Genomic DNA, 22,850 nt, shown 5'->3' with positions numbered 1-22,850 from the left:
TACGAGAAATTCTGGTTGAAATTTGGAGGCTAAGTAGGGTATCCACATTCTTCCATATGCAGCAACAGGCAAGGAAATAGGTAAACTTGATAGGCCTGCTGGGTTTCTGCTGCCATCGCTTTCTAAATATTCTATGTATGGTTACTGGTAGTAGGCATGCTGATAGATGCAAGATCAATTTAAACAACACCATTTCTTGATTTTAGCCCCAACTGTGTAGTCGGCATCTATGGTGAGTGCATGCAGTTCTATATCATTGAATGCAAATCCATGAATGAGTCATACCTGCAGGGAGAGCGCATTGCGCTGAGACGGCTTTCCCACCAGGCCTTGTTCTTTGCGCTTCTTGAATTTTCGGAAATACTCCTGGATTAAGAAGGTTGCGTAGAACTTCCCAACGGTAACTTCATCATCTGCAGAAAGAACGTTTTGAAACACAGCTAGATCAAATACCCTTTTTCACAACATTTTTTGACTTAGGACACACATGTTTTTGGTTATATTGCTGGTACTACTCGTTTAGAACCCTTTTTTACTTCAGTCAGATGAATTTCTAGCCTAATAGGTTTTATGTATACCGAGGGTGACAAAGGGCTTAATAATAATATGCAAAGATAATGCAAGATGATAGTTACTAGAAAAGACACAATCTCAAAGCGATATTCGGTGGCTTTCCCTTACTAGGCAAGGAAAGAAAGGTAGTTGCCAGTCTGAACAGCATCTCAAATGGTTTTCTTAACAAGGGCTGCTCTATCGTATTTCAAATCCTTCTCCCAGACTCCTTCAGGTTATTGAATTACATTTTAGATTCCTCTGTAGAACGTCCGAGATCTGACTGACTTGCAGAAACATCTATCTTGAGTACTTTTCAATTTGCTTTCTATGTAAAAACAAGCATTTACAATGCAATGGTTTTGCCTTTGGAAAAGTTAGAGCTATTGGCATTGTAAATGATAAATTTTGTATTTATGTGTTGGTTTTGAAAACAGATAAATAAATGGCATTGTCATTTACATTGCCATTAGCATAGGCTGTTTTTCTGGATCTATTGTCCTGTTTTGACTAGCCACTAGTAGACGTTTAAATAAAGACAAAAAAGAAATACCAAGGAGGTGAAAGTTTCATTTCAAATAGAATGTATTGGTTTTGCTGTCTCACATATTAGATGAGTGTCTAAAAAGGATGCAAGATACATGCTTGAGCATTATATAATTCTATGAGGTTGGATTTTTATACCTTAGGGTAGTTGTACTACGGGTAGAATGTTCTAAATTAAAAAGAGACAAACATACCAGCCATTATAAGCTTGGGGGGCTCTCTGAAATGGGGTATAGAAAGGCAGCGAAATAACTCCCAGTCCTTCCATTTAGCAGTTCTTCCGCGTGACACTAGAACACGCCAACTGGTAGCTAGCTTCGTTGCAGGACGAGTAAAAACTTAACAACGTGGCTTATGAGGATTTTCCGTATAACCGAGGCGGTTTATCCAGGGCATTGGCGCCAGCTCATCTCTCCCCTCAGCAGTTCGGATAAAAAGGCACCTTTTCAGCTGTTAATTGCTTGTGCTGTTCTAAATATACACAATCAACCTTGGGTAAATATTGCACTTTCTGCGCCATTGTTAAACACTCCGGGAGCACACCATTAATCTGGGCACAGGAGGGGCGTGTGTTTACTCTCTTATAGGAACAGGTAAAAGGTGTGCTCAGCGAGTGGAGACCTGAATTCAGCTCGCCTTTGTTTTTCCCCCGAGCTACTGGGGAAGAGGTAACTTTCCGACGCCCACTACCCCCCTCCCTTTCCACCTGGAATACAAAAATCAAGGGACTGAAATACGACACGAGCAATCACCTGGGATCCTGCCTGTGCCCGGGCACTGTAGTGAAACAATCTCTCTCTTCCGGAGGTGCTTTAAAGTCAGACGCCCAAACAATATCAATGCTAAATTAATACTTGAATGGTATAATGACAAGCTTCGTGCAGGAGTTTGTGAAGTTTTAAGGTATTTTTGTTTATATTGAGACCAACGTGACCTGTGTACCAGAGCCCTACAGTAACATCAGTTGTAATACATGAAAAATGTGTTTATTTCATTTATGTGTTGCCTTTCATGGAGGTACCGAGTGAATTTACAACTAAAAGGGTCTGTAAATCCAAGTCTATGCATCAGTTATAACAGCTCCTTACAAATAAACATTTTCATAAAATTAACTTTAAACCCTCATCAGCAGGCGTGTTTCCGAGCGCTATCCACATACTCTGGGCAAAGGAGTAACCAAAACTCGAAAAACCAGGCTCCCACATTTTATTTACTACTGTTTCGTTTGTTTAAAATAAACCGGACTAGAATAAGCATTGATAAAATTCACTCTAAGAAAAAAACTACATTTAAGCAAAAGTAAGATTTTAAAACAGCCATCAGGTACTGACTAAATCCGCATATTCGTCGAGTTTTAACAGTATAAACACATCGCAGGAAATGACAAAAATGTCCAGCGCCAAAGGAAAGGGCGAACAGCACGCAAAAAAGCAGACGTATTTAAAAAAAAACGGTTTCCATGACAACTATAACAAACATAAAACCCTACTCTGCTTTGCTATTTTGTCACAGTGAACTTGAAATCAGTGCAGGGAAGTCGTCCGTACTCAAAAGGCTGGAGTGGTCTGTACACCAGAGATAGGCAGGAAAGGCGGCTGCTAGCTCACACACCTCTATCTCAGTGGGTCAGGGCCTCGGTGGCTGACACACACTGCTGCTACAAGCACGCTTTTAGAAAAAACAGCACTTGCATTGCTAGCGGGCATCTGGGGGCGCAAAAAGGGGAGGGGCAAGGCATGAAGCCAAACATGCAGACAAAGGGTGCACTTCCTGACACATAACAGGTTCTGAAGCCTGGGGCTGTAGTTTTCTGCCAGGTTTCATCTATACCGCTTACAAAGCCGGGACTCGGATGCGGCCTGCAGCTGAACGGGGCTCGGGAAGTTTCGTGTTCTGCCACTGGAGGAGCCAGGCTGGGCTGCGGTTTCTTTTCGGAAAACTGGAGCAAATGTTTATGTGATAAATTGCAGCAAACCTAACACCCATGGTAATAAACCCAGCCCCGCTCGCACGCAAGCGCCATGTACGGAATTAAAGGCAAACCACCAAGGCCGTGTTTAGATAGGAAGAAAGGAGCATCTGTTCTCTCCCAGCACAAGGGGGACAGCACGGCCTCATACCGAGAGCCCTGTGAGCTGCACGAGAAAGACTGGCAACAAATCACCTTCCAGAAACCATGCGCACCCAACGCGTAATTACGCAGGCCTTTGCACCAGTCACGTTGAAGAAAATGAATGTGATGATAGGTGGAGGTCTCAGTATAGCGCTTAAAGCTTCAGTCTAGCCCGTTTCAAAGAGCTGTAGAAGACAACTGATATTGTAACCCAACTTTACGGATATCGATGCATCGACCTCGCGAGGGGAGAGGCTTCGAAAAGGAAAAAAGTTTGTTGTGTCGGCTCGGAGTAGGGAGCGGGTCAGGTCTGCGTCCTCAGATGGAGAGCCGTCCGGCTGGTGTGAGAAAGGATGCCGCAGAAAGAAAAAAAAAATAAACACGCCCACCACCGCGATGACGATCAGGAGAGAGAAGAAATTGCGGAAACGCCCACGAATCTGGTCCGGCCATGACGGACAGATCTCTGTTCCAATGGCTAGCCTCCATTTATGGAGCTAGCCAATGGAACAGAGGGGCGGATTCCCAACCAACATATTATTCTCATTAGGTTTTCACCTTCGTGAAAAGCTGCGTGCGCAGCTTTCACTTAGGCGAAACCTAATGAGCATCGTCTTCACGTTGTTGCATCGAGGGCGCCATCTTATCGCACTGTATTGTCACATCGAGGCGTCAACTTGTCGCATCGTAACTGGAACGTAGTACCATAATCAATGCATCATCACCTCTCCGGTAAGGACCAAGACGCAGCCCCTACTTTGCGCAAGCATTGAGGCGCTACACATCGTCTCCCCCGAAGCAAGGAACCAACGCATCCCCATCCCTGCAAACATTTTCTTTGTTTTGCGTTACGCATCCAGGTACTTTTGTGAGAACTGTGTCGCATTTATCATCAACTTGAACTAAGTTACTTCTACCATCTTTAAGTCTATTTTGAGTACAGTATTGTGGATTTTTGTCATTTTTGGTCTTCTGTTAGGTCTATATAAAGAATACTTATTTATATAAAAAGTTGTGTTGTGTTCATCTGTAGTGTTTTCACTGTATTACTGTATGTGTTCACAAATGCTTAACACACTGCCTCTGAGATAAGCCTGTCTGCTCGTGCCAAGCTACCAAGGGGGTGAGCAGGGGTTATCCAGTAGTGTAATCCCCTTTCACTGACTTAGAAGCAAGGGTCCCTATTTGGTCAAAGTTGTATACCATTGCCAACTAGAGACCTCCAGTTCTAACATTATCCCATTCTCAATTTTTATTTAACGTCTTTGTCCTAGATAGGGAGTCCAGGCATTATCCTTCAGTCACATTTCTCATTCCTACTTGCTAGCTTGAGTAATCGATTTTATGTCACTCACTTTTCTCAAGAATTTTTATGAAATTGTATACATAACTAATTCCATTTATTTGCTGCAGTAAAGCAATTATATTTGTATTCATTTTTCATTGCATTATGTGTCTTTATCTTTTTACTGTTGTCTATTCTAGTATACTTATATTATTTATGCAATTTTGCACTTAACTGCTGCCGCTAGATTGAATGAAGTTTCTTTTACTTGCGGGTTTTACAAATTTGATTTTATGCCACCCACTTTCACCTTGTATCACTATGAAATGGTATACATAATTAATTCTATTTACCTGTTGCGGTAAAGAATTTTTAATTGTATTTGAAAATTCATTTTCATTACGATTATTGTCTTCATTTTTTGTAATATTGGTCCCTTTAGTATCTTTATACAACCTGCAGAATTTTGCACTCAGGATGAATAAGTCCCCGTTATAATTGTACATGTTTTTTATTTTATATTTTTTTTACTTTAACTTACTAACTGCTGTTCTCATGGCTGAGATTTTGTCGGTACAAATCTGAATGTTCAGGAAATGCTGCTGCATTCTTTTTTCCTTTAAAAAAACATGCTTTGCCTTTTGTTATTTTCATGAATAACATTTTATGGTAAAGGTTTTAAATGTATAATGTAAAATTCTGTTTCATCTTGTGATTATTCCTGGAGTTTTTAAGTGGACGTCACATTGAGTTCCAAACCTTAATAAAGAATTGAACTGAGTGGGCTTTAGGTCAGCCCATTGCTTAATTGATTTGATTTTTTGTCAGTCTGAATCCTTGCATCTTATTCAATTGCCTTCCTTCTTCTTACTGTGTTTTTTCTCCTTTGGAGGATAGCTGCTTTACAGTATGTATGACTCAAAGTGTTGTATGCTTCCACTGCTCACATTAAGGGAGCTAATTTGTCTTTTTTTTGTTCACCACTCCATGAGAGTCCATGTGTATTCCCCTCTTTGCCTTTTGCTTGTTTTGTTTTATATTTTGGCCCTCTATTTCCACGGTGCATGTAGCTTCCTCTCCACTTCATCCTTGGTCCTCCCACCTCTCCCACTGCTTTTTATCTTTCCTCAACCCCCTTCCTCACCGATGGTACCCATTGCTTTGCCACTTCTCCCGGCTCTTCTGTTGCTTTTCAGCCCCACCTTCTGTTCCTCCTTTGCGCCGTCATCACTCCATAAGTTTGTTACTTTCAGCTCTTTCATTTCCAGATTCTTGTCATTGCTCCCCTGTGCAGGTTGCTGTCCCCCACTTCCTCCCAGGTGACTCCATGCTCTTCTGTGGCTGTTTATTCCCCCAGCACCTAGGCATACACCCGTCCTGCTCTTTACTTTTCTTTGAACAAATTGTTTTTTTCAAGGGCCCGGCAGCCGCAAACTGCTATTGGGCAGGACGCTCCTTTATTTTTGGGCTCCAATTCTTACTTTTTGTAATTTAATTTGCCATTTTAGAACAGTAAATTAAACTAATGAAAAAGCCAAAAAGGCTGCCAGGGTATTACAATGTGTATACATGCATTGTGATGACACGATGTATGCACACGTGCAGTCAGAAAAGACATTTTATTATGGCTGTCCAGCATGAACATGCATCATGATGTCCCAGCTGCCACCATGAAATGGGTTTTTCTCATTAAGGCAGAACATTCCAAGATGGCTCCCTGTGTACCCACATGTAATGCATTCCAGCCATTTAGATTTTTTTATCCCATATTTTCCACTAAGCTTTACACCTAAGCACAGGCAAAGCAAATAGCTTAGCCCTTGCATTTTAAAGGGAAGGTTATTAGCTTATTCTTGGTGTCCATCCATTGAAAGACAGCTGTATTCTTCTATTGTGTGTTTATTCTTAGCGCCGTCTTTGTGGAAGAAGCAAGCACTCAGCTGTCTATTATATATTGGCAGACATTCTGTGACCAAACCTTTATTTTAGAGAAAAACAAAGTAGGCCTTAGTGTGCGGTCGTGTAAAGTATGAGGCACCCGCAGCTCAACCTCACATGTTTTTTTAGGACTTCCACCACATCAAATGGTTCCAAAAATTGACTTTTACCTTTTTTAACCCTCCACGGTTTCTTGACCATAACAGACATCCCAGCCATGACCTCATTACCCCCCAGCAGCACCTCTCTTGCGGTAATTTTTGGACTTATATTTGTCATGAGTGTCTTTAATCCGGTTTCTTGGCCAGTGCATAGCAGAGCTTAATAGAGAGGACCATTCACTGATATCTAGTCCTTTTCATCGTTGCCTTACCTTTCTTTGCTCTGGAGAACCCCACAAAGAGCTGATCGTTAACCCAATGGTCCTTAGATGGACTCAAGGCTCTTTTTGACTGGATGGAGTCTTTCCTCCTCTTTCGAGTGGTGTGGAGGAGCAAAGAGCGCACAAAGGATGGACTGACGGACATGAAAGGCAGAAATGCACCTGTGGTCCTCAACACCAGGTTGTCCTGGAAAAAGGTTGTGTTTGGAGGATGAACAGAGAGAAATTGCAGTGGACTCAAATGATGGGCTTAAGTTATTGCAAGGAGAAAGTCTGTTTTAAGAGTCGGGAGACAGAAAGGACATCTGTGCATTGGTTCAGAGAGGCACACAAAATGAGTGTAAGAGCCAAATTAAGCTCCCACCATAGCACCATAAAATGTGTGGGTGGGAACATATGAAATAAATCTTTAAGAAGATGCATAGCACCAGATGATTTAAACAATGACAGATGACAAACGCAAGAAGGCTGCAAGGGCAATACCCATGGCAAGTCCTTGCTGGGCTAAACGCAGGACAAAAAGCAAAACATTTAACAACTTTACTCACAATAGGTCAGTATCAAGGGAACTAAACAAGGCTACAAATTTATCTCAGCATTTGACATAGGCAGATTTTATGAATAGTGATTAGGCTAACATTCACAACTTCGGAAGGGAGGTCAAAAGCAGTCAACTGTCGCCAATATACACGCATGTAGCTATAGATTGCGCAGGCCCAGGAGCACAACTGTGCCTCCTGGTGTGACAGAAGATCCTCTCGAAGTGGTAGCCTGATCGAAGGACAGATATTCATGCCCTGAAGTTCTGGGTACCACACTCTCCTGGCCCTATCTTTAGCCACTAGGATGACTTGGGCCCTTCGATCCTGATCTCGGGGTACGAGTGGAAGAGGCAGGAAGGCACATAGGAGTTACAGTGTTCACCGCACGGCCGCCGGGCGTGCAAGCATTGTCTTCACGTTGTCGCATCGACTGCACCATCTTATCGCACCGGATTGTCGCATCGCATCAGGCGCCATCTTGGTGGAATGCTTTTCTGATAAAGTGAGTGTTGAGATCAAGCCAGGACTCTCCTAGATACCCTGAGCCACATCCACGTGAAGCTGATATTCCTGATCCGCCATGTATCACCTGGTGTTTAAAGATCCTGCCAGGTGGGTCACGACCAGGGAAATGCCTTGATGACTCAGCCAGGTCCAGAGGTGAAGGATCTCCTGGCACAAGAGACAAGACAACACACATCCTGTTTGTTACAGTACCATACGGCCGTGGTGTTGTATCGTGAGAACCTGAAGCAGCCTTTTCTAGATGGGCGGCAAGAAGACCTTCAAGGCCAAGCGAATGTCATTGAACTCCAACAGATTGATGGAGGAGTGGGCTAGAGTATTGATGTAGAAGCCAGAGACCAAAGTATTCTGATCGTCAAGTCTCCCAGATGGCCACCAATACAATTGCGGCCAAGCAGCACCACTGCAGGTCTTTTGCAGTTTCCTGCGAAACCTAGATGGAATCTGACAGGTTCCCGTGGTGCTGAGCCCATTGAGACTCCAGATCCTGCTGCAGATCCTTCATGTGCCATCTGGCATAGCCCACAAGCAGGATGCTGGAAACCAAGAGGCCACAAACTCCCACAGTCACCCTCATTAAGTTCTAGAACCGAAGTTAAAACATCAGACCTAAAGCCTGAATGTCCTGGAGGCCTTGAATCAGAGAGAAGGCTCAAAATTGTACAGTATCCAGGATGGCTCTGGAAGTTGTCGAGGTAGGGGAAGACCTACGAAAGGTGTGCTGCAAACATAGCCATGACAAAGGGGGAGCACGGCGCAATAGGACCTCTTGGCCAACCTTGAACTGCAGGTAATTCCTGTGAGACTTTAGGGTGGGGAAGTAAATGTAGGCGTTCTGTAGGCCCATCACTAACATCCAGTCTCCTGGATCCAGGGCAGAGAGAAGCAGGGCCAACATAAGCATCTTGAATTTGTTTTTTTGTCAGTAAGTAATTCAGAGTGCAAAGAAATAAATTAGAAAAAAAGTCTCCGTTCTTCGGCACCAACAATAAATAACGGGAGCAGCTCCCTCCGTTAAGGCCCCTACTGCTGTCTCAGCAGTGCAAACAGGAAAAATAAAATGATAATAAAACGATGTTATTATCATTTTATTTTTCAGCACTGAGGCTGTCTAGGGTGGGGCGGGTCTGGGCTATGCTATCCTAATGGAGGAGAAGTGGTGGGTACCAAAAGTGCACATGCTTGTTTGCCAAGTCGTCTTAGGACAGCCACACCGACATGCACTCTTCGCATTTCTCCAACCCAGGTTGTGTTGCACAACTTGATGGAGAACAGACACAGGCTCTCAAGGCCCAATCTGAGTGTCAAACCAGGCCACTCAGACCAATCCCAGTGCTTCTCTCATGCCACACCACTGATTGGAAGCAACAGCTGGTACCTATTTCCGATGAGGAACTCTCTTTATGGGCCTTTTGTCCAAAAGAGACAGTACTTCCTTTTGCAGAATGGACAAATGGTCCTCCAAAAGCTGCTCTAAAGTGGGTGGGATACGCAACAGGTCTGATTGTAATGGTAAGATATAGTAAGGTACATCTATGTTGAATGTATTGAAGTATCCATTTGGCAGATGTGAAGCTTTTTTACTCTTGGAGCTAATAACTTATCCTGCCTTCCATAGGGCGGCCTTGTGCCACAGAGGAAAAACTAAAGCGTTTGGCAGTTGTAGCAGTGGTGGGGGGCAGAGGAAGGCTTTCCCTGCTGGTCTTGATGTTCATGGCTAGATCCCTGGTTTGTAAAGGACTGGATGGGGTCTGTTGCTGAGGGGGAAGACCTTTAGCTTTGTCTTTGAACACTTTATGAAGCCTTGAAAGGGTTGACATTTGCTAGAGATACTGCTGCATAGCTGCAGAGAGGTCTTGGGTGCACACTGTGGCCCTGCTTTCTTTGATGTGCTCCAGTGCTAGGACAGGCTTATCTTGTAATAGAAGTGCGCTATCCAATGGCACATCCATTAGTGATGCTTGGACATCATCCGAGAAACTCTTGAATCTTATCCACGCATGGCTCCAAAGCACCACTGCCATGCCTAAGCAGTCAGTGGAGTCCAGTCAAGAACTGATCACATACTTTGCTGCATCCTACCTATCCTGGATGATGTACTCTGAATTGGCACAAATGTCATCAGGGACTGTTGGCACATTGTTGCTGACCATATCCCACAATGTGTGAGTTTCTCCCTAAGAGACAGGTAGCATTGCTAAATTAAGGACCAGGCTGGCAGAAGGAAATACTAATTTTCTGAATGCTTACATACATTTGAATTCTCATTCAGGATGAGTCGTAGGGGTATGCAGCGTTTAGAACGCAAGCATTACCACGGAATACCTTTACAACGCGGGCGTAACAACGAAAGTTGTTACCACGCATTGCACTGGGGGGCGCTCAAGGATAGTAAATGATTTAATTTACTATCCCAACACCATCCCTACTATCCACGGGGACTGGTGTTGGAATAGTACATTAAATTAATGAATTTTGCGCCCCCCAGCGCAATGCGTGGTAACAACTTTCGTTGTTACGAACGCGTTGTAAAGGTACGCGTTGTCAATGTATGTGTTCTAACGTCATACATCCGTCGTAGGAAATGATTTTGGATTGCGCTTGCTTATAGAGGCCTGGAAAACCAGGCTTTCAGATGTAGGATTCAAGAAGGCAGGGTCTCCTGGTGCAGATCTGTGGCGTTTAGCCTCTTGCCTAATTTCTACAGGACAAGAGCTAGGTTTGGCCCATGTTTCAGTGAGAGCCTCATTAAAAGTAAGAAGCAGCTCAGTAAATCGCTGTCCAGTATGCAGAACATCATCAGCTCATTGGTCTTGACTCAAAAGGATGGGTGCTATACACCCAAAACATTTTACATAAGCTGATTGATCACAGCAAAGGAAACTGATTCCTCTGAAGATGGCGGATGGAGTGGGAGTTCTCAATTGAGTGTCAGGGGAGGTATCCAGACTGGCCTTCTGTAAACCATTGTGTAAATTAACAACATTACAATATTAGGGATCATCTTCATTATCTTCTTTATCATCTTCAAGATTATGCTGGTTTTGGTTGGAGTCTGAGTCAAACAAGTAGTTGTGGAAGGCTTTCGGGTGAGGAAGTGTTCTGTCAGAGTTGGAATGAGGCAGTACTGGGCGTGGTGTATGACATAACTTTAGTCATGGTCAAATTTATTTGTTTCAGACTCAAACCAAATAATTAGGTCCTCCTGCTTTGGGGCCGGCGTCAAAATAGTAAGAAGAATCGACATGGATCTTGGTGCCAAGATCGAAGTAGAGTTGGGTGTCATCCCTAGGGTCAGGGCCAAATCCACACTAGGGTCAAGAGGCTCAGATGGCATTGAGGATGATTTACTGTTGGAAACCTGACTGTAGGCCTCCTCTGATCTGTGTTCCTCAAAGGTGCACCAAATGGTGCCAGAAGGGTACCAGATATGCACACTGTGGTCTCTTTCAAAGCCTTTATCTACAGCAACGTCACCAATGGACCCAGAAATTTGTGGAGTGCATCAGAATAAGCGGGAGTATCAGTTCTTCTGTAGGGGGCCGAAAGCCACTTTTCAGATTGAGAGAGGTGTTTTTTTATTTTTTTATTTACCGGAGGACTTCGAATGAGAAGAATATCTGTTGCAAGAATGGGTAGGAGCATGATCACGCCCTCAATTTCGACCAGGAGTAGGACTTCTGTACCTTCCATTGGCATTCAGCTACAGAGTTTGGTTTCACAAAAACAAAATGCCTTGGGTTTCATTTGGGCACAGTTGTTGCAAGCTCTGGAATCATGTGACAGCACTAGACACCGGAGGCAGATCTCATGAAGATCTGTTAGAGACATCTGCATTTGACAGTCTCTACAAGGCTTAAACCCTGTTGTTTTGGTGGGAGCTTGTTTGCTTGCACACTGAAGAAGAATTTTTCACCAAAAATCTCATCAGAGATTTAGCAAAGTTGGGAGCGAGCTCAAGATCCGCATCCAGTGGTGGGGAAAGAAACAAACTGACATCAGCGCACAGGGATGGCTTTTGTATGCAGCTCAGATGTCATTTCCTGGACAGGATGAAGTTGATGGGAAGCTGAACAACGCCACTTAAAGGCAAGGGAAAACAATGCTGTGAAAAAATCTTTTGATCCAATCTGGCACATGGAGGTATTCACAAAGTGAGAAATCTCTGGTGAGAGGTACAAATCAGAAATTGTAACTCCAGGCCTGGCATTTCCTCTTCCAGTCACCAGCTGATTTGGAATCAGTCCCTTAGTATTTCGAAAGGGCAAATATAGATTGTCTAGAGAATGCCAACTTGGATCACTTTGGAAATAAATCTCTTCTTGATGGCATTTAATACCCTAATACTTTGTAGCATTTTTGGTGTAAAGTCAGGGAAATGGTATGCTTGCCCTCACATTTGAGCCTTTCTCTCCTTAGCCTTATTGCTCGAAGTAATGAACAAGTTATTTACCTTCAGTAACGATATATCTCTAAGAAACATAGGTTAGTAATAGATTAGAATAACCCCCAGGCGTCAGACTGGATCCGGAAAGTACCCCTGTGCGTTGGAAGGTGGCGTCAGTCGATTCCGCGTTCGTCGTCGGCGTTGTGGTAGCAAGGATGACGTTGCAGTAGCTACATAGACGCCGTCCTTGCGCGCTGACGTCAGTTCTGTACACGACTTTCCATGCCAGAAGTGCAGAGCCATACAAGACACTAACTACTGGTGCACAAAACTAGGGCCCTGAAAGGAAGTCGTTAACCCTAGAACTCAGTTCGCAGAACGGGGAGGAAGGGTGGGGCGGTAACAAATCTATAACTAATATATGTCTCTTACAGATATATCGTTACTGAAGGTAAGTAACGTGCTCATCTGAAAGAAACAGTTAGTTATAGATTCCTTATCTTCGAATAGATACCCCAGCAATACCAACCCCCTAGGTGGGTCTGCAAACTATGTTCACACCAGAAAGTCCTGGAGAACAGAACGGCCAAAGAAGCTGTCTCTCCGGACTTGGCTGTCCAGGCAGTAGTGTTTGGTGAACGTGTGCAGCGATGCCCACGTAGCTGCCTGACCTTGACGGGATGAACAACGAAGGAGGGCTTGTAGCCAACACACCCTGCGCGCAGAGGTGATGGCCACCAGAAAGGCAGTTTTCAAGGTTAAAAGCCTGAGAGGGCAGTTATGTAGCGGCTCAAAGGGAGCACACATATTATAGGTAAGAACCAAGTTCAAGTCCCACTGAGGCATTATGAAGGGAACAAGAGGAAAAAGATGAGTGATCGGAAAGCCTAAGGAAGGCTGAAATGGTGAGAGATAGCCCTTTAGAGTGACCAGAGCAGAGCCCTGCTGGGCCACAGAAAGAAGGAACAAGTAAACCTCAGAAAGAGGGGCGGAAAGGGGATCCACAGCCTTTGCTGTGCAACATGCCACAGATATGTTCCATCTGCAGGTGTATACCGTCTTAGTGGAGGGACGCCTGCCTGCCAAGATTACATCACAGACTTCAGGAGGCAGGTCAAAGGACATCAATTGCCGCCACTCAATCTCCACGCAAGGAGGTGGAGGCTGGACAGGTTCGGGAGGAGGACCATCCCCTGTTGCTGTGACAGAAGATCCTTCCGAAGAGGCAGTCTGATCGGATGATCGATGGCCATGTGAAGCAGCTCGGGATACCAGACTATTAGTACCCAATCTGGAGCCACAAAAATTACTTGGGCCCGGTCGTGCTTGATCTTCTTTAGCACTCTGGGCACAAGTGGTATAGGCGGAAAGGAGTATAGAAGACCACAACTCCATTTGTAACGAAAAGCATCGCCTAGCGAGTGGCGGCTTGGAAATTCCAACACGCAGAATTGCTGTCATTGCGCGTTCTCTTCGGTGGCGAATAGATCTAACCAAGGCTCTCCCAACTGCTGAAAGAGACCTTGCACCACCTCCGAGTGAAGACGCCATTTGTGATCCATCATGCACCTGCGGCTGAGTTAGTCCACCCTAGCGTTCAGTGAACCTGTCAGGTGTTGGACCACCAGGGATATGCGCTGATGTTCCAGCCATGTCCAGAGGCGGAGGGCCTCTTGACATAGGGGCCACGACCCCACCCCGCCCTGTTTGTTGATATACCCATGGCAGTGGTGTTGTCCATGAACACCTGCACTACTCTTCCCCAGACAGAGGGAAGGAATGCTTTGAGTGCAAGACGGATCGCCCGAAGCTCCAGAAGGTTGATGTGGAGCTCGGACTACGAAGGAGACCAGAGGCCTCTGATCTCCGCCTCTCCAATGTGGCCACCCCGTCCCAGAAGGGATGCGTCTGACACCATTGTGCGTTCTGGTTGGGGAAGGGAGTGGGATCTGCCGTTGACCCAATCTTGGTACGTTAGCTACCAATGCAATTGTCGTGCAGTGCCCTCCAAGATCTGGATGCAATCAGACAGATTCCCCTGATGCTGTACTTACTGTAACTTCAGGTCCCACTGCAGAGCCCAAACATGCCACCTGGCATGATCTACCAGCAGGATGCAGGTGGTCATGAGGCCCAGCAACCTCAGGGTCATCCTGAGCGAAACCCGGGATAGAGGCTGAAAGATCTGAATCATAGCCTGAATATACCTGACCCACTGTTCGGAAGGATAGACCGGAAACTGCATCATGTCCAGAACCGCTCCAATGAAGAGGAGCTTCTGAGAGGGGGTCAGGTGTGACTTCTGCAGATTGATGGAGAACCCCAGTGAATGCAGGAGGTCGGCCGTACTCTGGAGGTGGGAGACGGCACCCTGGGGTGAGCTCACCTTCAACAGCCAGTCGTCGAGATAGGGGAAGACTGGAACCCCTGATCTGCGCAGATGAGCTGCGACCACCGCCATCACTTTTGTTAATACCCGAGGGGTGCCGGTAAGGCCAAAGGGGAGCACGGAAAACTGAAAGTGCTTGCGGCCTGCCATGAACTGTAGGCAACACCAGTGGGCCGGCAGGACGGGGATATGAAAGTAAGGGTCCTGCAAGTCCAACGCTACCATCCAATCTCCAGGGTCGAGGGCAGACAGGACCTGAACCAGCATCAACATTTCGAACTTCTCCTTCCAGAGGAAGCGGTTGATGTCCCTGAGATCCAAGATAAGACGCAGGCCTTTGTCCTTTTTGGGCATCAGAAAGTAGTGTGAATAGCAACCACGACCTACTTCTGGGACAAGAACTTACTCGAAGGCACGCTTGGCCAGGAGTGCCGAAACCTCCTGTTGGAGAAGGGCCAGATGATCCTCCCACATGCCATGGTACCGAGGTGACATGGATAGAGGGGTAGTCTTAAAGGGGAGGGAGTAGCCCCTTTGGACTATTTGCAAAACCCACCTGTCCAACGTGATGGTGCGTCAGTGGGGGAGATGATGGTGAATACTGCTGTCACTGGCCATTGGTGGCCCTGAAAGTTTGGACTAGGAGGGTTCGGAGGCTGCTGTAGAGGGGGCTGTTGTGGACTGGCCCTGCCCGCTGGCCCCCAGAACACAAAAGGGGCACCAAGAGGACTGCGCAGGGCGGGTGGTGGGGACGCCCAAGGACCAGGCCGTAGCCCGAGAGTCCTTAAAGTGCTCTAGTGCGCGGTCTGCTTTGTCAGCGAATAGGCAACAGCCATCAAAGGGCATGTCCATAAGGGTGGATTGGACATCCCCGGAAAAACCAGCTGACCTCAACCAGGTGTAACGATGAAGGTCTACCGACGTGAAAATCTTCCTGCCTAATGAGTCAGCGGTATCTAGCCAACAGCGGATGGTAAACTTTGCTGAGCCTCTCCCATCGGCAACTGCTCGAGAGAGTATGACTTGGGCCTCCTCCGGGCACTGAGTGGGCGTAACGGCCCAACAGACATGCAGTGTTTACCGACAGCAGTCCCAAGCTGGAGGAAAAAAACACCTTCTTCCCAAGATGGTCCAGCTTTTTGGATTCCCTATCAGGTGGAGCGATAAGGAATGCGCCATTGGAGGTGGAGGCTTGGACCACCAAGCTCTCAAGGGTTGGGGTGTTGGGAGAGGAAAGTGGGGTAGCCTGGTGCGGGTGATGGCGTCGGGCAATCATCCTATCTACAGGAGTCCCTGTGTTGGGCCTGGACCTGGTGCCCAAAAGGATGTCTGTCAGGGCTTCATTAAATGGCAGCAGGGGCACCGAAGAGCTCACTGTCGGCTGAAGCACCTCTGTCAGGAGGTTAGTCCTGACTGCCATCGTAGGTAGCTCGAGGTGGAGAGACTTGGCCGTCCTACGCAACACCACAGCGTAAGACGCACCCTCCTCCGTAGCCACGGTAGGAGGAGACAACATGCCAAGATCTGGGGAGGTATCCAGACCACTGGCTTCCCCTAGTTCCTCTCTCCAGTCCGCTACATAACCCACCTGGTCATTCAAAGGGTCTCCAGAACCCTCCCAGTCCTCCTCACAATCCTCTGGCTGCCAATCGGGTCTCCACAGGCCAGGGTAGAACAGGGGCACAAAAGTACCCATCGGCAGTGGATCCAGTGTCGGTCGAAGCTGGTCTGGCTCCGTGTCTATCTCAAGTTGGAGGCCGGGGTCGACGTCGGCTGGGGACACAGCAGACGTGTGCTGCGGATGTGGTGCCGGTGGAGGTGTTACAAGGTCGACCACCGCTGATCCGGATCCAGGCCTGGTTCCAATGGGACCCTGGTGTGCCAAGGCTAAAGCCCCCGGCGTTGAAGGCCCAGGACCCCAAGTTGAGTCCACAGGGCTTGAAGGCACACCAGTGGAGTCGGCCTGCCCATACATCGCGGGTATCGCTTTGTAAAATTGGAAGCTGGGCAGGAGTCGCTTCAGGTCCCGGAAAGAGGGGGAAAGCTGGAGTCGACCCTTCAGGCTCCGCACGCGGAGACGCAGGAGGGGCACCACCCGCATCCCTCGTCGAGTCGGCCGACGGATGGGGAGAAGTCGAAGAGCGGCGGTGCTTCTTCCACTTCTTATCGTGCTTAAACTTACCTGACCCTGAGTGCAAAGACTTAGAAGAAGAATGATGATGGCTCTGCAACCGGTCCCTCAACCTACTACATGACCTCGAGCTTTCAGGACCACTCCCGCAAAGACTTTAGATTCATGGTCTGGCAGTCGGGGCACGACTTGGGGTTGTGGTCACGATCCAGGTAGAAGAGGCACGCACAGTGTGGATCCGTCATCGACATCAGTCGGTTACATGAACTGCAAGCATTGAAGCCGGGCATCTTTCGTGCACCAGGAGTCGATGGACTCGAAAACGATGTTGACAGAAGGCGAGAAAAAGTCAGTCAAAAAGTGACTGGAGGTACCGCTTTCTCAGGATCTGCGCTAGCAGGCGTGGAAAAAGAAAGAACTGACGTCAGTGAGCGAGGGCGGCTTCTATGTAGGTACAGCACATAATCCCGGCGACCACGCCGCCGCCGCCGAATGCGGAGTCGACCAACGTCACTTTCCCATGCGCAGGGGTACTGCTGGTGAAAAACTTTCCGGATCCAGTCTGATGTCCAGGACAACAATTGCTTTGAAAAATCACCCATTTTTTGTGCAGTCCTTCCTAGCGCCACCATTGTAGAACCCCTTGATTATGAAGCCTCAATCTGTGGCGGGCTTCCTGCCTTGTTGATTCCACTTTTGTGGGTGGAAAGGTGTTGATCGCACTTTTGTGGGTGGAAAGAAGATTTTCTCCACTCCGCCCTTCCTTCATCGCACTACTGATCATTTAATTTCCTTTGATTCCTCTGGGATGTGCAAGGAGCACCTTTTATGCCATAATTCCACATCACTTGCTGTCTGAGCCCATATGCACCACCATTTAATGTTACTGTGAGGTATGTGGAGCATTATCCATGAACACCCACCGTCTTGGGCCTCATCTTCTCCAATACAGCCATTCACTGCAACATTCAGAGTACAAACAGGGAAATATTGCCTTTGCAAACTGAACTGATGCCACTGATGAGAGTCAACTGCACAAATCCGCCCTTAAAAACCTCCATATTGTGTCTTCAGAGTTTTTAGCAATCAGGGCTGCACTTGGCCTCTTCTCTGGAACTCTGCCACCCTGAAGACTGCTGGCCTCCATCATGATCTTTCATCTGCCCTCAAAGGATATCTTCTACGGCCCAATTTCAGGTACTTCTTGGCCAGCTCTTGATGGTGAAACCTCAAACTGGAGTGCCCTAGTGCAGTCGACTTGGCACATAACAACATTCTTCTACCTTTGTATTTATGGGGCACACTGGATTTTAGAACCCCCTGACTCTTTCATCGCAGTGAGAGATCTCCATTTGGCACACTGACAGGATATAACTCAGAATGGCTACCTGTGTGTTACTGTTTTGTTTTAGGTCTATTAATAGGATCACCTTTAACTGTTTGTTGTGAAAGTGTGTGTGTGTCTGTCTGTCTGTGTCTGTGCCTGTCTGTCTCTCCATCCTTGTGAGGATTCAGGTGTGATGGGGATCTCATTGCAATGCGTGGACCCGGACCTGAGATGCAACAAGGTAATACAAATATGAAGAAAAAAAAAACAGTTCTGAATCATCTCTGCGCATTTGAGTGTGAGTGGGTTTTTTCATACTATACTGTTGTTCTGGTTCTAGGTAATGCATTGTAAGCTCGGCCAACCATACCTAAAAGATCAGTTGTTTATAGTAAAAAGTGATAGCAAGTGGTGGAGACTATTCCAATCGTGCTTTAGAACCATAACATACACACACTATAAATGCAGATTCCTGTTCAGAGGATACAGAATTAGACTATTTTCCTGATGGTGGAGCCTTCACCGGGTCTATCGGCAGACACCTTGGATCAATGGACCGTTGGATATTGGGTCAACGGTCATTGCTGCAGACTGACCCCCTTCCTACACCTCTCAAATAAAGGGCAGACATTATGAATTTTTTCCTGCTCGGCATTGCAACAGAAAGCCAGGTGGATTCGAATAGGAAGCCAAAGAAATGACTCTCGCGCCGGGAGAACACTCCCAGCTTGTCAGGGGCATTTCCTATTTGTCTTTCAGTAACAAAATCATTAAACATGACACCTGATCAGCAATGAAACAGTGCCTTCAGTGGAGCTGCCACAAGGGTGGCTTTGCTCAAGGCACATAGGACCCGATTCACAGAATGAATTTAAGACTCAATCCCAAACGTACTACTATTTTGGTATTCACAGAATGCACTTACTACTTTTGGAATTCACAGAAGTTAGGAGTCTGTCTTAAGTTTGTCTTAAGACAAACTTAAGACAAAATCCTAACTTCTGTGAATACCAAAAGTAGTAAGTTCATTCTGTGAATGCCAAAAGTAGTAAGTGCATTCTGTGAATACCAAAATAGTAGTAAGTTTAGGATTGAGTCCTAAATTCATTCTGTGAATCGGGCCCATAGATCTCTGCCTGGTGGAGATCCCTAAGTATGGCAGCTGCACTTCTGCCTCACCAGTGGAGTACATTCCTCCGCCACCCTTGCAAATCAACTGACCTACTGGCCTACTCTAAATGAGGGTCAAAGGCTAGGGTACAATAAGTAGTCTTAGGTACACAGTAAATTGGAATAGTCCAGCAAAAAATGATGTCTGAGGTTAAACATTATTTGAAAGGTTCACCACCCACAGCAAGGCTCTATGTGGTTTTTATTGTTTAGACTCGCTAAGGTGTTTTTCTAAGTGTGAGAGGGGATTCCCTTCTCATATATGCCTGTACCGACAACATTGAAGACATGGACAAAACATGTAAAAATAAGAGAGTCAAATTAGCGTTTTAGCCACATAGTCATATACATAGAGGGCCAAATCTATAGTGCACAGTGGGTTGACTACAGTCGGCAAAAGTGTAATGGCACTGCTGGTACCATTAGGGTGAAAGTCGCAAATAATTGGGGGTGGTGTTACTAAAACACGAGTATCACACAAATGCATGAGGTACAAAGTGTGATGGGGCGTAAGTAAATGTTCTTACGCTTGGATTTTGCAGCCAATGCTTCCAGGAGTGAAGCAGTAAGGGGTTGACCCTGACGCGTGGGGCCTCCTGAAAGTGACTGGACACTATCCCTGTAATGACTGCAGTGTATGTCACTTAACCACCCACACCAAAACCATAACCCTTGAACCCAACAAAGTGTGGACACAACGCAGCCACACCAACTGCAACTCACGGAACGCGATCTATCTCCCCACCTGCTCCTTTGGTCTCCGCTATATCGGCATGACCACCCGCAAAATACGATCTAGGATTACTGAGCACAGAAGCACCATCAGGTGCAAGAAAAACATCAGTAAATTAACTAATCACTTCATCACCCACGGTCATACCCCCTATGACCTCACATGGACAGTCATCGAACAAATACCGGAGCAGGCACTAGACAATGAGAGAAGACTGCTGAGTAAAGAACAGCATTGGATCTACCGCCTTTCCTCGCATACTAATGGCCTAAGCGATCCCCTGGAACTCGGTCGGATGCTGACGTTAAAACCCTATACAGAGGCCTTGACTGGTACCCAAAACTTCCTACCCCCTGTTAACCCAGCTGACCTTAAGACCTCTACCAAACTGAGGCCACCTGCCCTTCCGTGCCCAACCCGGGCCGGGCTGTGACACTCATCATACCTAGCCATACTCGCTCTTTCAGCGCTCTGTTGTGTTCCAATATATCTGGCCTTAATGATCCTGCCATTCACATGGTCGCCCTGATTTTCTCAACCAGCATTATTAACAATGTCACGGCACATGCCCGACCCCACGAGACCAGGTAGTGAAACCTGTCATGCTCAGCGATTTACCTGGCCTTTATAAATTTGCCAATCACATGGTCTCCTTGATATCCCAAGCCTGCATTATTAACAATATCACGGCCCATGCCCCGCCAAATGAGCACATGTAAAAGAGACCCGCACATGCGCCAGTAACGAGTCTCTCGTCTCTGCACATGCGCAATAGAAGCAATCAGACCCGCTCATGCGCTAAAAACTAGTGCCTTTCCACCGCCCATGCGCAGACAGCTAGGGGCACACCCGCCGAAGTCTTTCTACCCTTACTCCCCGCTACAGGCGCCGGTAATTAATCCAATCAGCCAGCATATAAAAACGAGCAAAAAACTCCAGCTCATTCTATCGGAGTACGAGGACGGTGCAACAGGTACAAGGCAGGCTCTGACCAGAAAAGCTGTGAGTATGACAACCTCCAAGCAACAACCTTTGGGTAAGCGCTTTTTCCCTCCTCACAGGTCTCTAACCCCCAGTGGCCAACATTATTTTTCCTACAGGGTCAAACCCTTACCGCTTCACTCCTGGAAGCATTGGTTGCAAATTCCAAGCGTAAGAACATTTACTTATGCCCCATCACACTTTGTACCTCATGCATTTGTGTGATACTCGTGTTTTAGTGACACTACCACCAATTATTTGCGACTTTCACCCGAATGGTACCACCAGTGTCATTACACTTTTGCTGACTGTAGTCAACCCACTGTGCACTATAGATTCGGCCCTCTATGTATATGACTATGTGGCGAAGACGCCAATTTGACACTGTTATTTTTACATGTTTTGTCCATGTCTTCAATGTTGTCAGTACAGGCATATATGAGAAGGGAATCCCCTCTCACACTTCAAAAACACCTTAGCGAGTGTAACACATAGCCTGGGTTACACTCCTTTTAACTAACACTACACACTATTTTTAAAAAGGTCCTGAGGAAAGCTAGATTTAATTTAAGGCACTGGCTGAAACATGTCGACCATCTGATGGATGTAGGGGGTAGTAACTCGCCTCCTTTAAACATCCCCAAGCCTTATTTTAACCGCTGACGGGGGCCCAGTTACCGTTTTAACTCACTTTTCACTTTACACTTCACACTGCCCTCTCCGTAATAAACCAGCTCCGCTGTAATCAGGCGTCGCAGCACACCCGGGACACATTAGGTGTCACTGGGTGGGCCCGATGATGAAGCATGCCACCAACTAGGTTGGTGGGTGAGGGCTTCATGAACCCACCAACGAGGTGCCCATGACAAATCTAATCAGAGTCTAAACAATATTGGTCATATTAAGCTAGTCCCTTTTGATAACACATATAAATTACGGGGACTTGGACTGGCTTTCTAGTCCTCTCTCTCTCTCTTGATACGCACATCTATGTGGTTTTTAACATTACAGTTTACGTTATAACAGACGTTGATACCTTTCTAAAGTGAGTTTTTTTGGGATCTTTTCTCATAGTGCACTGTCGCACAAACGCATGCTTGTGCATTCTCTTGGGGATGGGTAGGCATTGTAAAACCAACGGGTAAATGCGCTGTACTCACCACCAGCAGGGGGCACCACCTGGTCCAAAAGCTTCATGCTGGTGCGCTTCCAGATCTTCTTCACAATGGCTCTTAACTCCTCGTTGGCCTGCTCCAGGTTTCCTGTCCACCAATCCCAAAGAAAAGAATAGATTCAGTCACAACATACCTAAAAAGGGAGAAACTGTAGAGGGATGTACATGTATTTCCCTACTCTACTTAAGGTCTTTTGAAAAGGCGGTTTGCCTTATAAACTTCTTCACTTGCTAGACATTTCATGACCCAGATATTGCTATATTTGTCCCTAAGAAACTAGCCAATCACAGATGGCCCAGTTTTCAAATGATTATCCATCCCCTTTAGTTCAGTCTCTAGTACTGGCTTACTGCCACCAGAAATCATTGAGTATACGTCAGCCTCCTCGTGCCCGCATTTGGGCATCACATTATAGTAGTGTGACAATTGTGAAGAGTAAATTACCTAATGTATGAGTGACTGCTTGTGTGAGTAAAAGCCTACGTCAATACATTTGTTAACATTTATGGGAGTGTAACAAGGTGTGAGTAGTAGCATTCACACATATGGGAATGATTACCTATTTAAGTTAAACAATGCATCAGTGCAGATATCCAAGTAAGTGAAAATTCGTATTCAGGCATGGATACATTAGTGTGTGAATGCCTGTGAATAAAACCTGGTGTCAGGCAATG

The 22,850-nt window shown here is 46.3% G+C and overlaps 1 protein-coding gene across 2 annotated transcripts in view; it reads right to left on the bottom strand.

Moving 5' to 3' along the window:
• Positions 1 to 22,850, bottom strand: part of CACNA1C (calcium voltage-gated channel subunit alpha1 C) — a 1,657,037-nt gene that overhangs the window by 125,261 nt on the left and 1,508,926 nt on the right. For both annotated transcript variants that reach the window (XM_086952879.1, XM_086952878.1), the window contains exons 39-40: positions 22,162 to 22,263; positions 286 to 413 (exon numbers count right to left, since the gene is read on the bottom strand). In XM_086952879.1, the coding sequence (XP_086809005.1) occupies positions 286 to 413; positions 22,162 to 22,263 (230 nt within the window). The remainder of the gene's footprint in view (positions 1 to 285; positions 414 to 22,161; positions 22,264 to 22,850) is intronic.

This window comes from Lissotriton vulgaris, chromosome 1_2 (assembly GCF_964263255.1).
Source record: "Lissotriton vulgaris chromosome 1_2, aLisVul1.2, whole genome shotgun sequence".
Classification (NCBI taxonomy): domain Eukaryota; kingdom Metazoa; phylum Chordata; class Amphibia; order Caudata; family Salamandridae; genus Lissotriton; species Lissotriton vulgaris.
The sequence above is the reverse complement of the archived record's forward strand: the minus strand, read 5'-3'. Positions and strand labels throughout refer to the sequence as shown.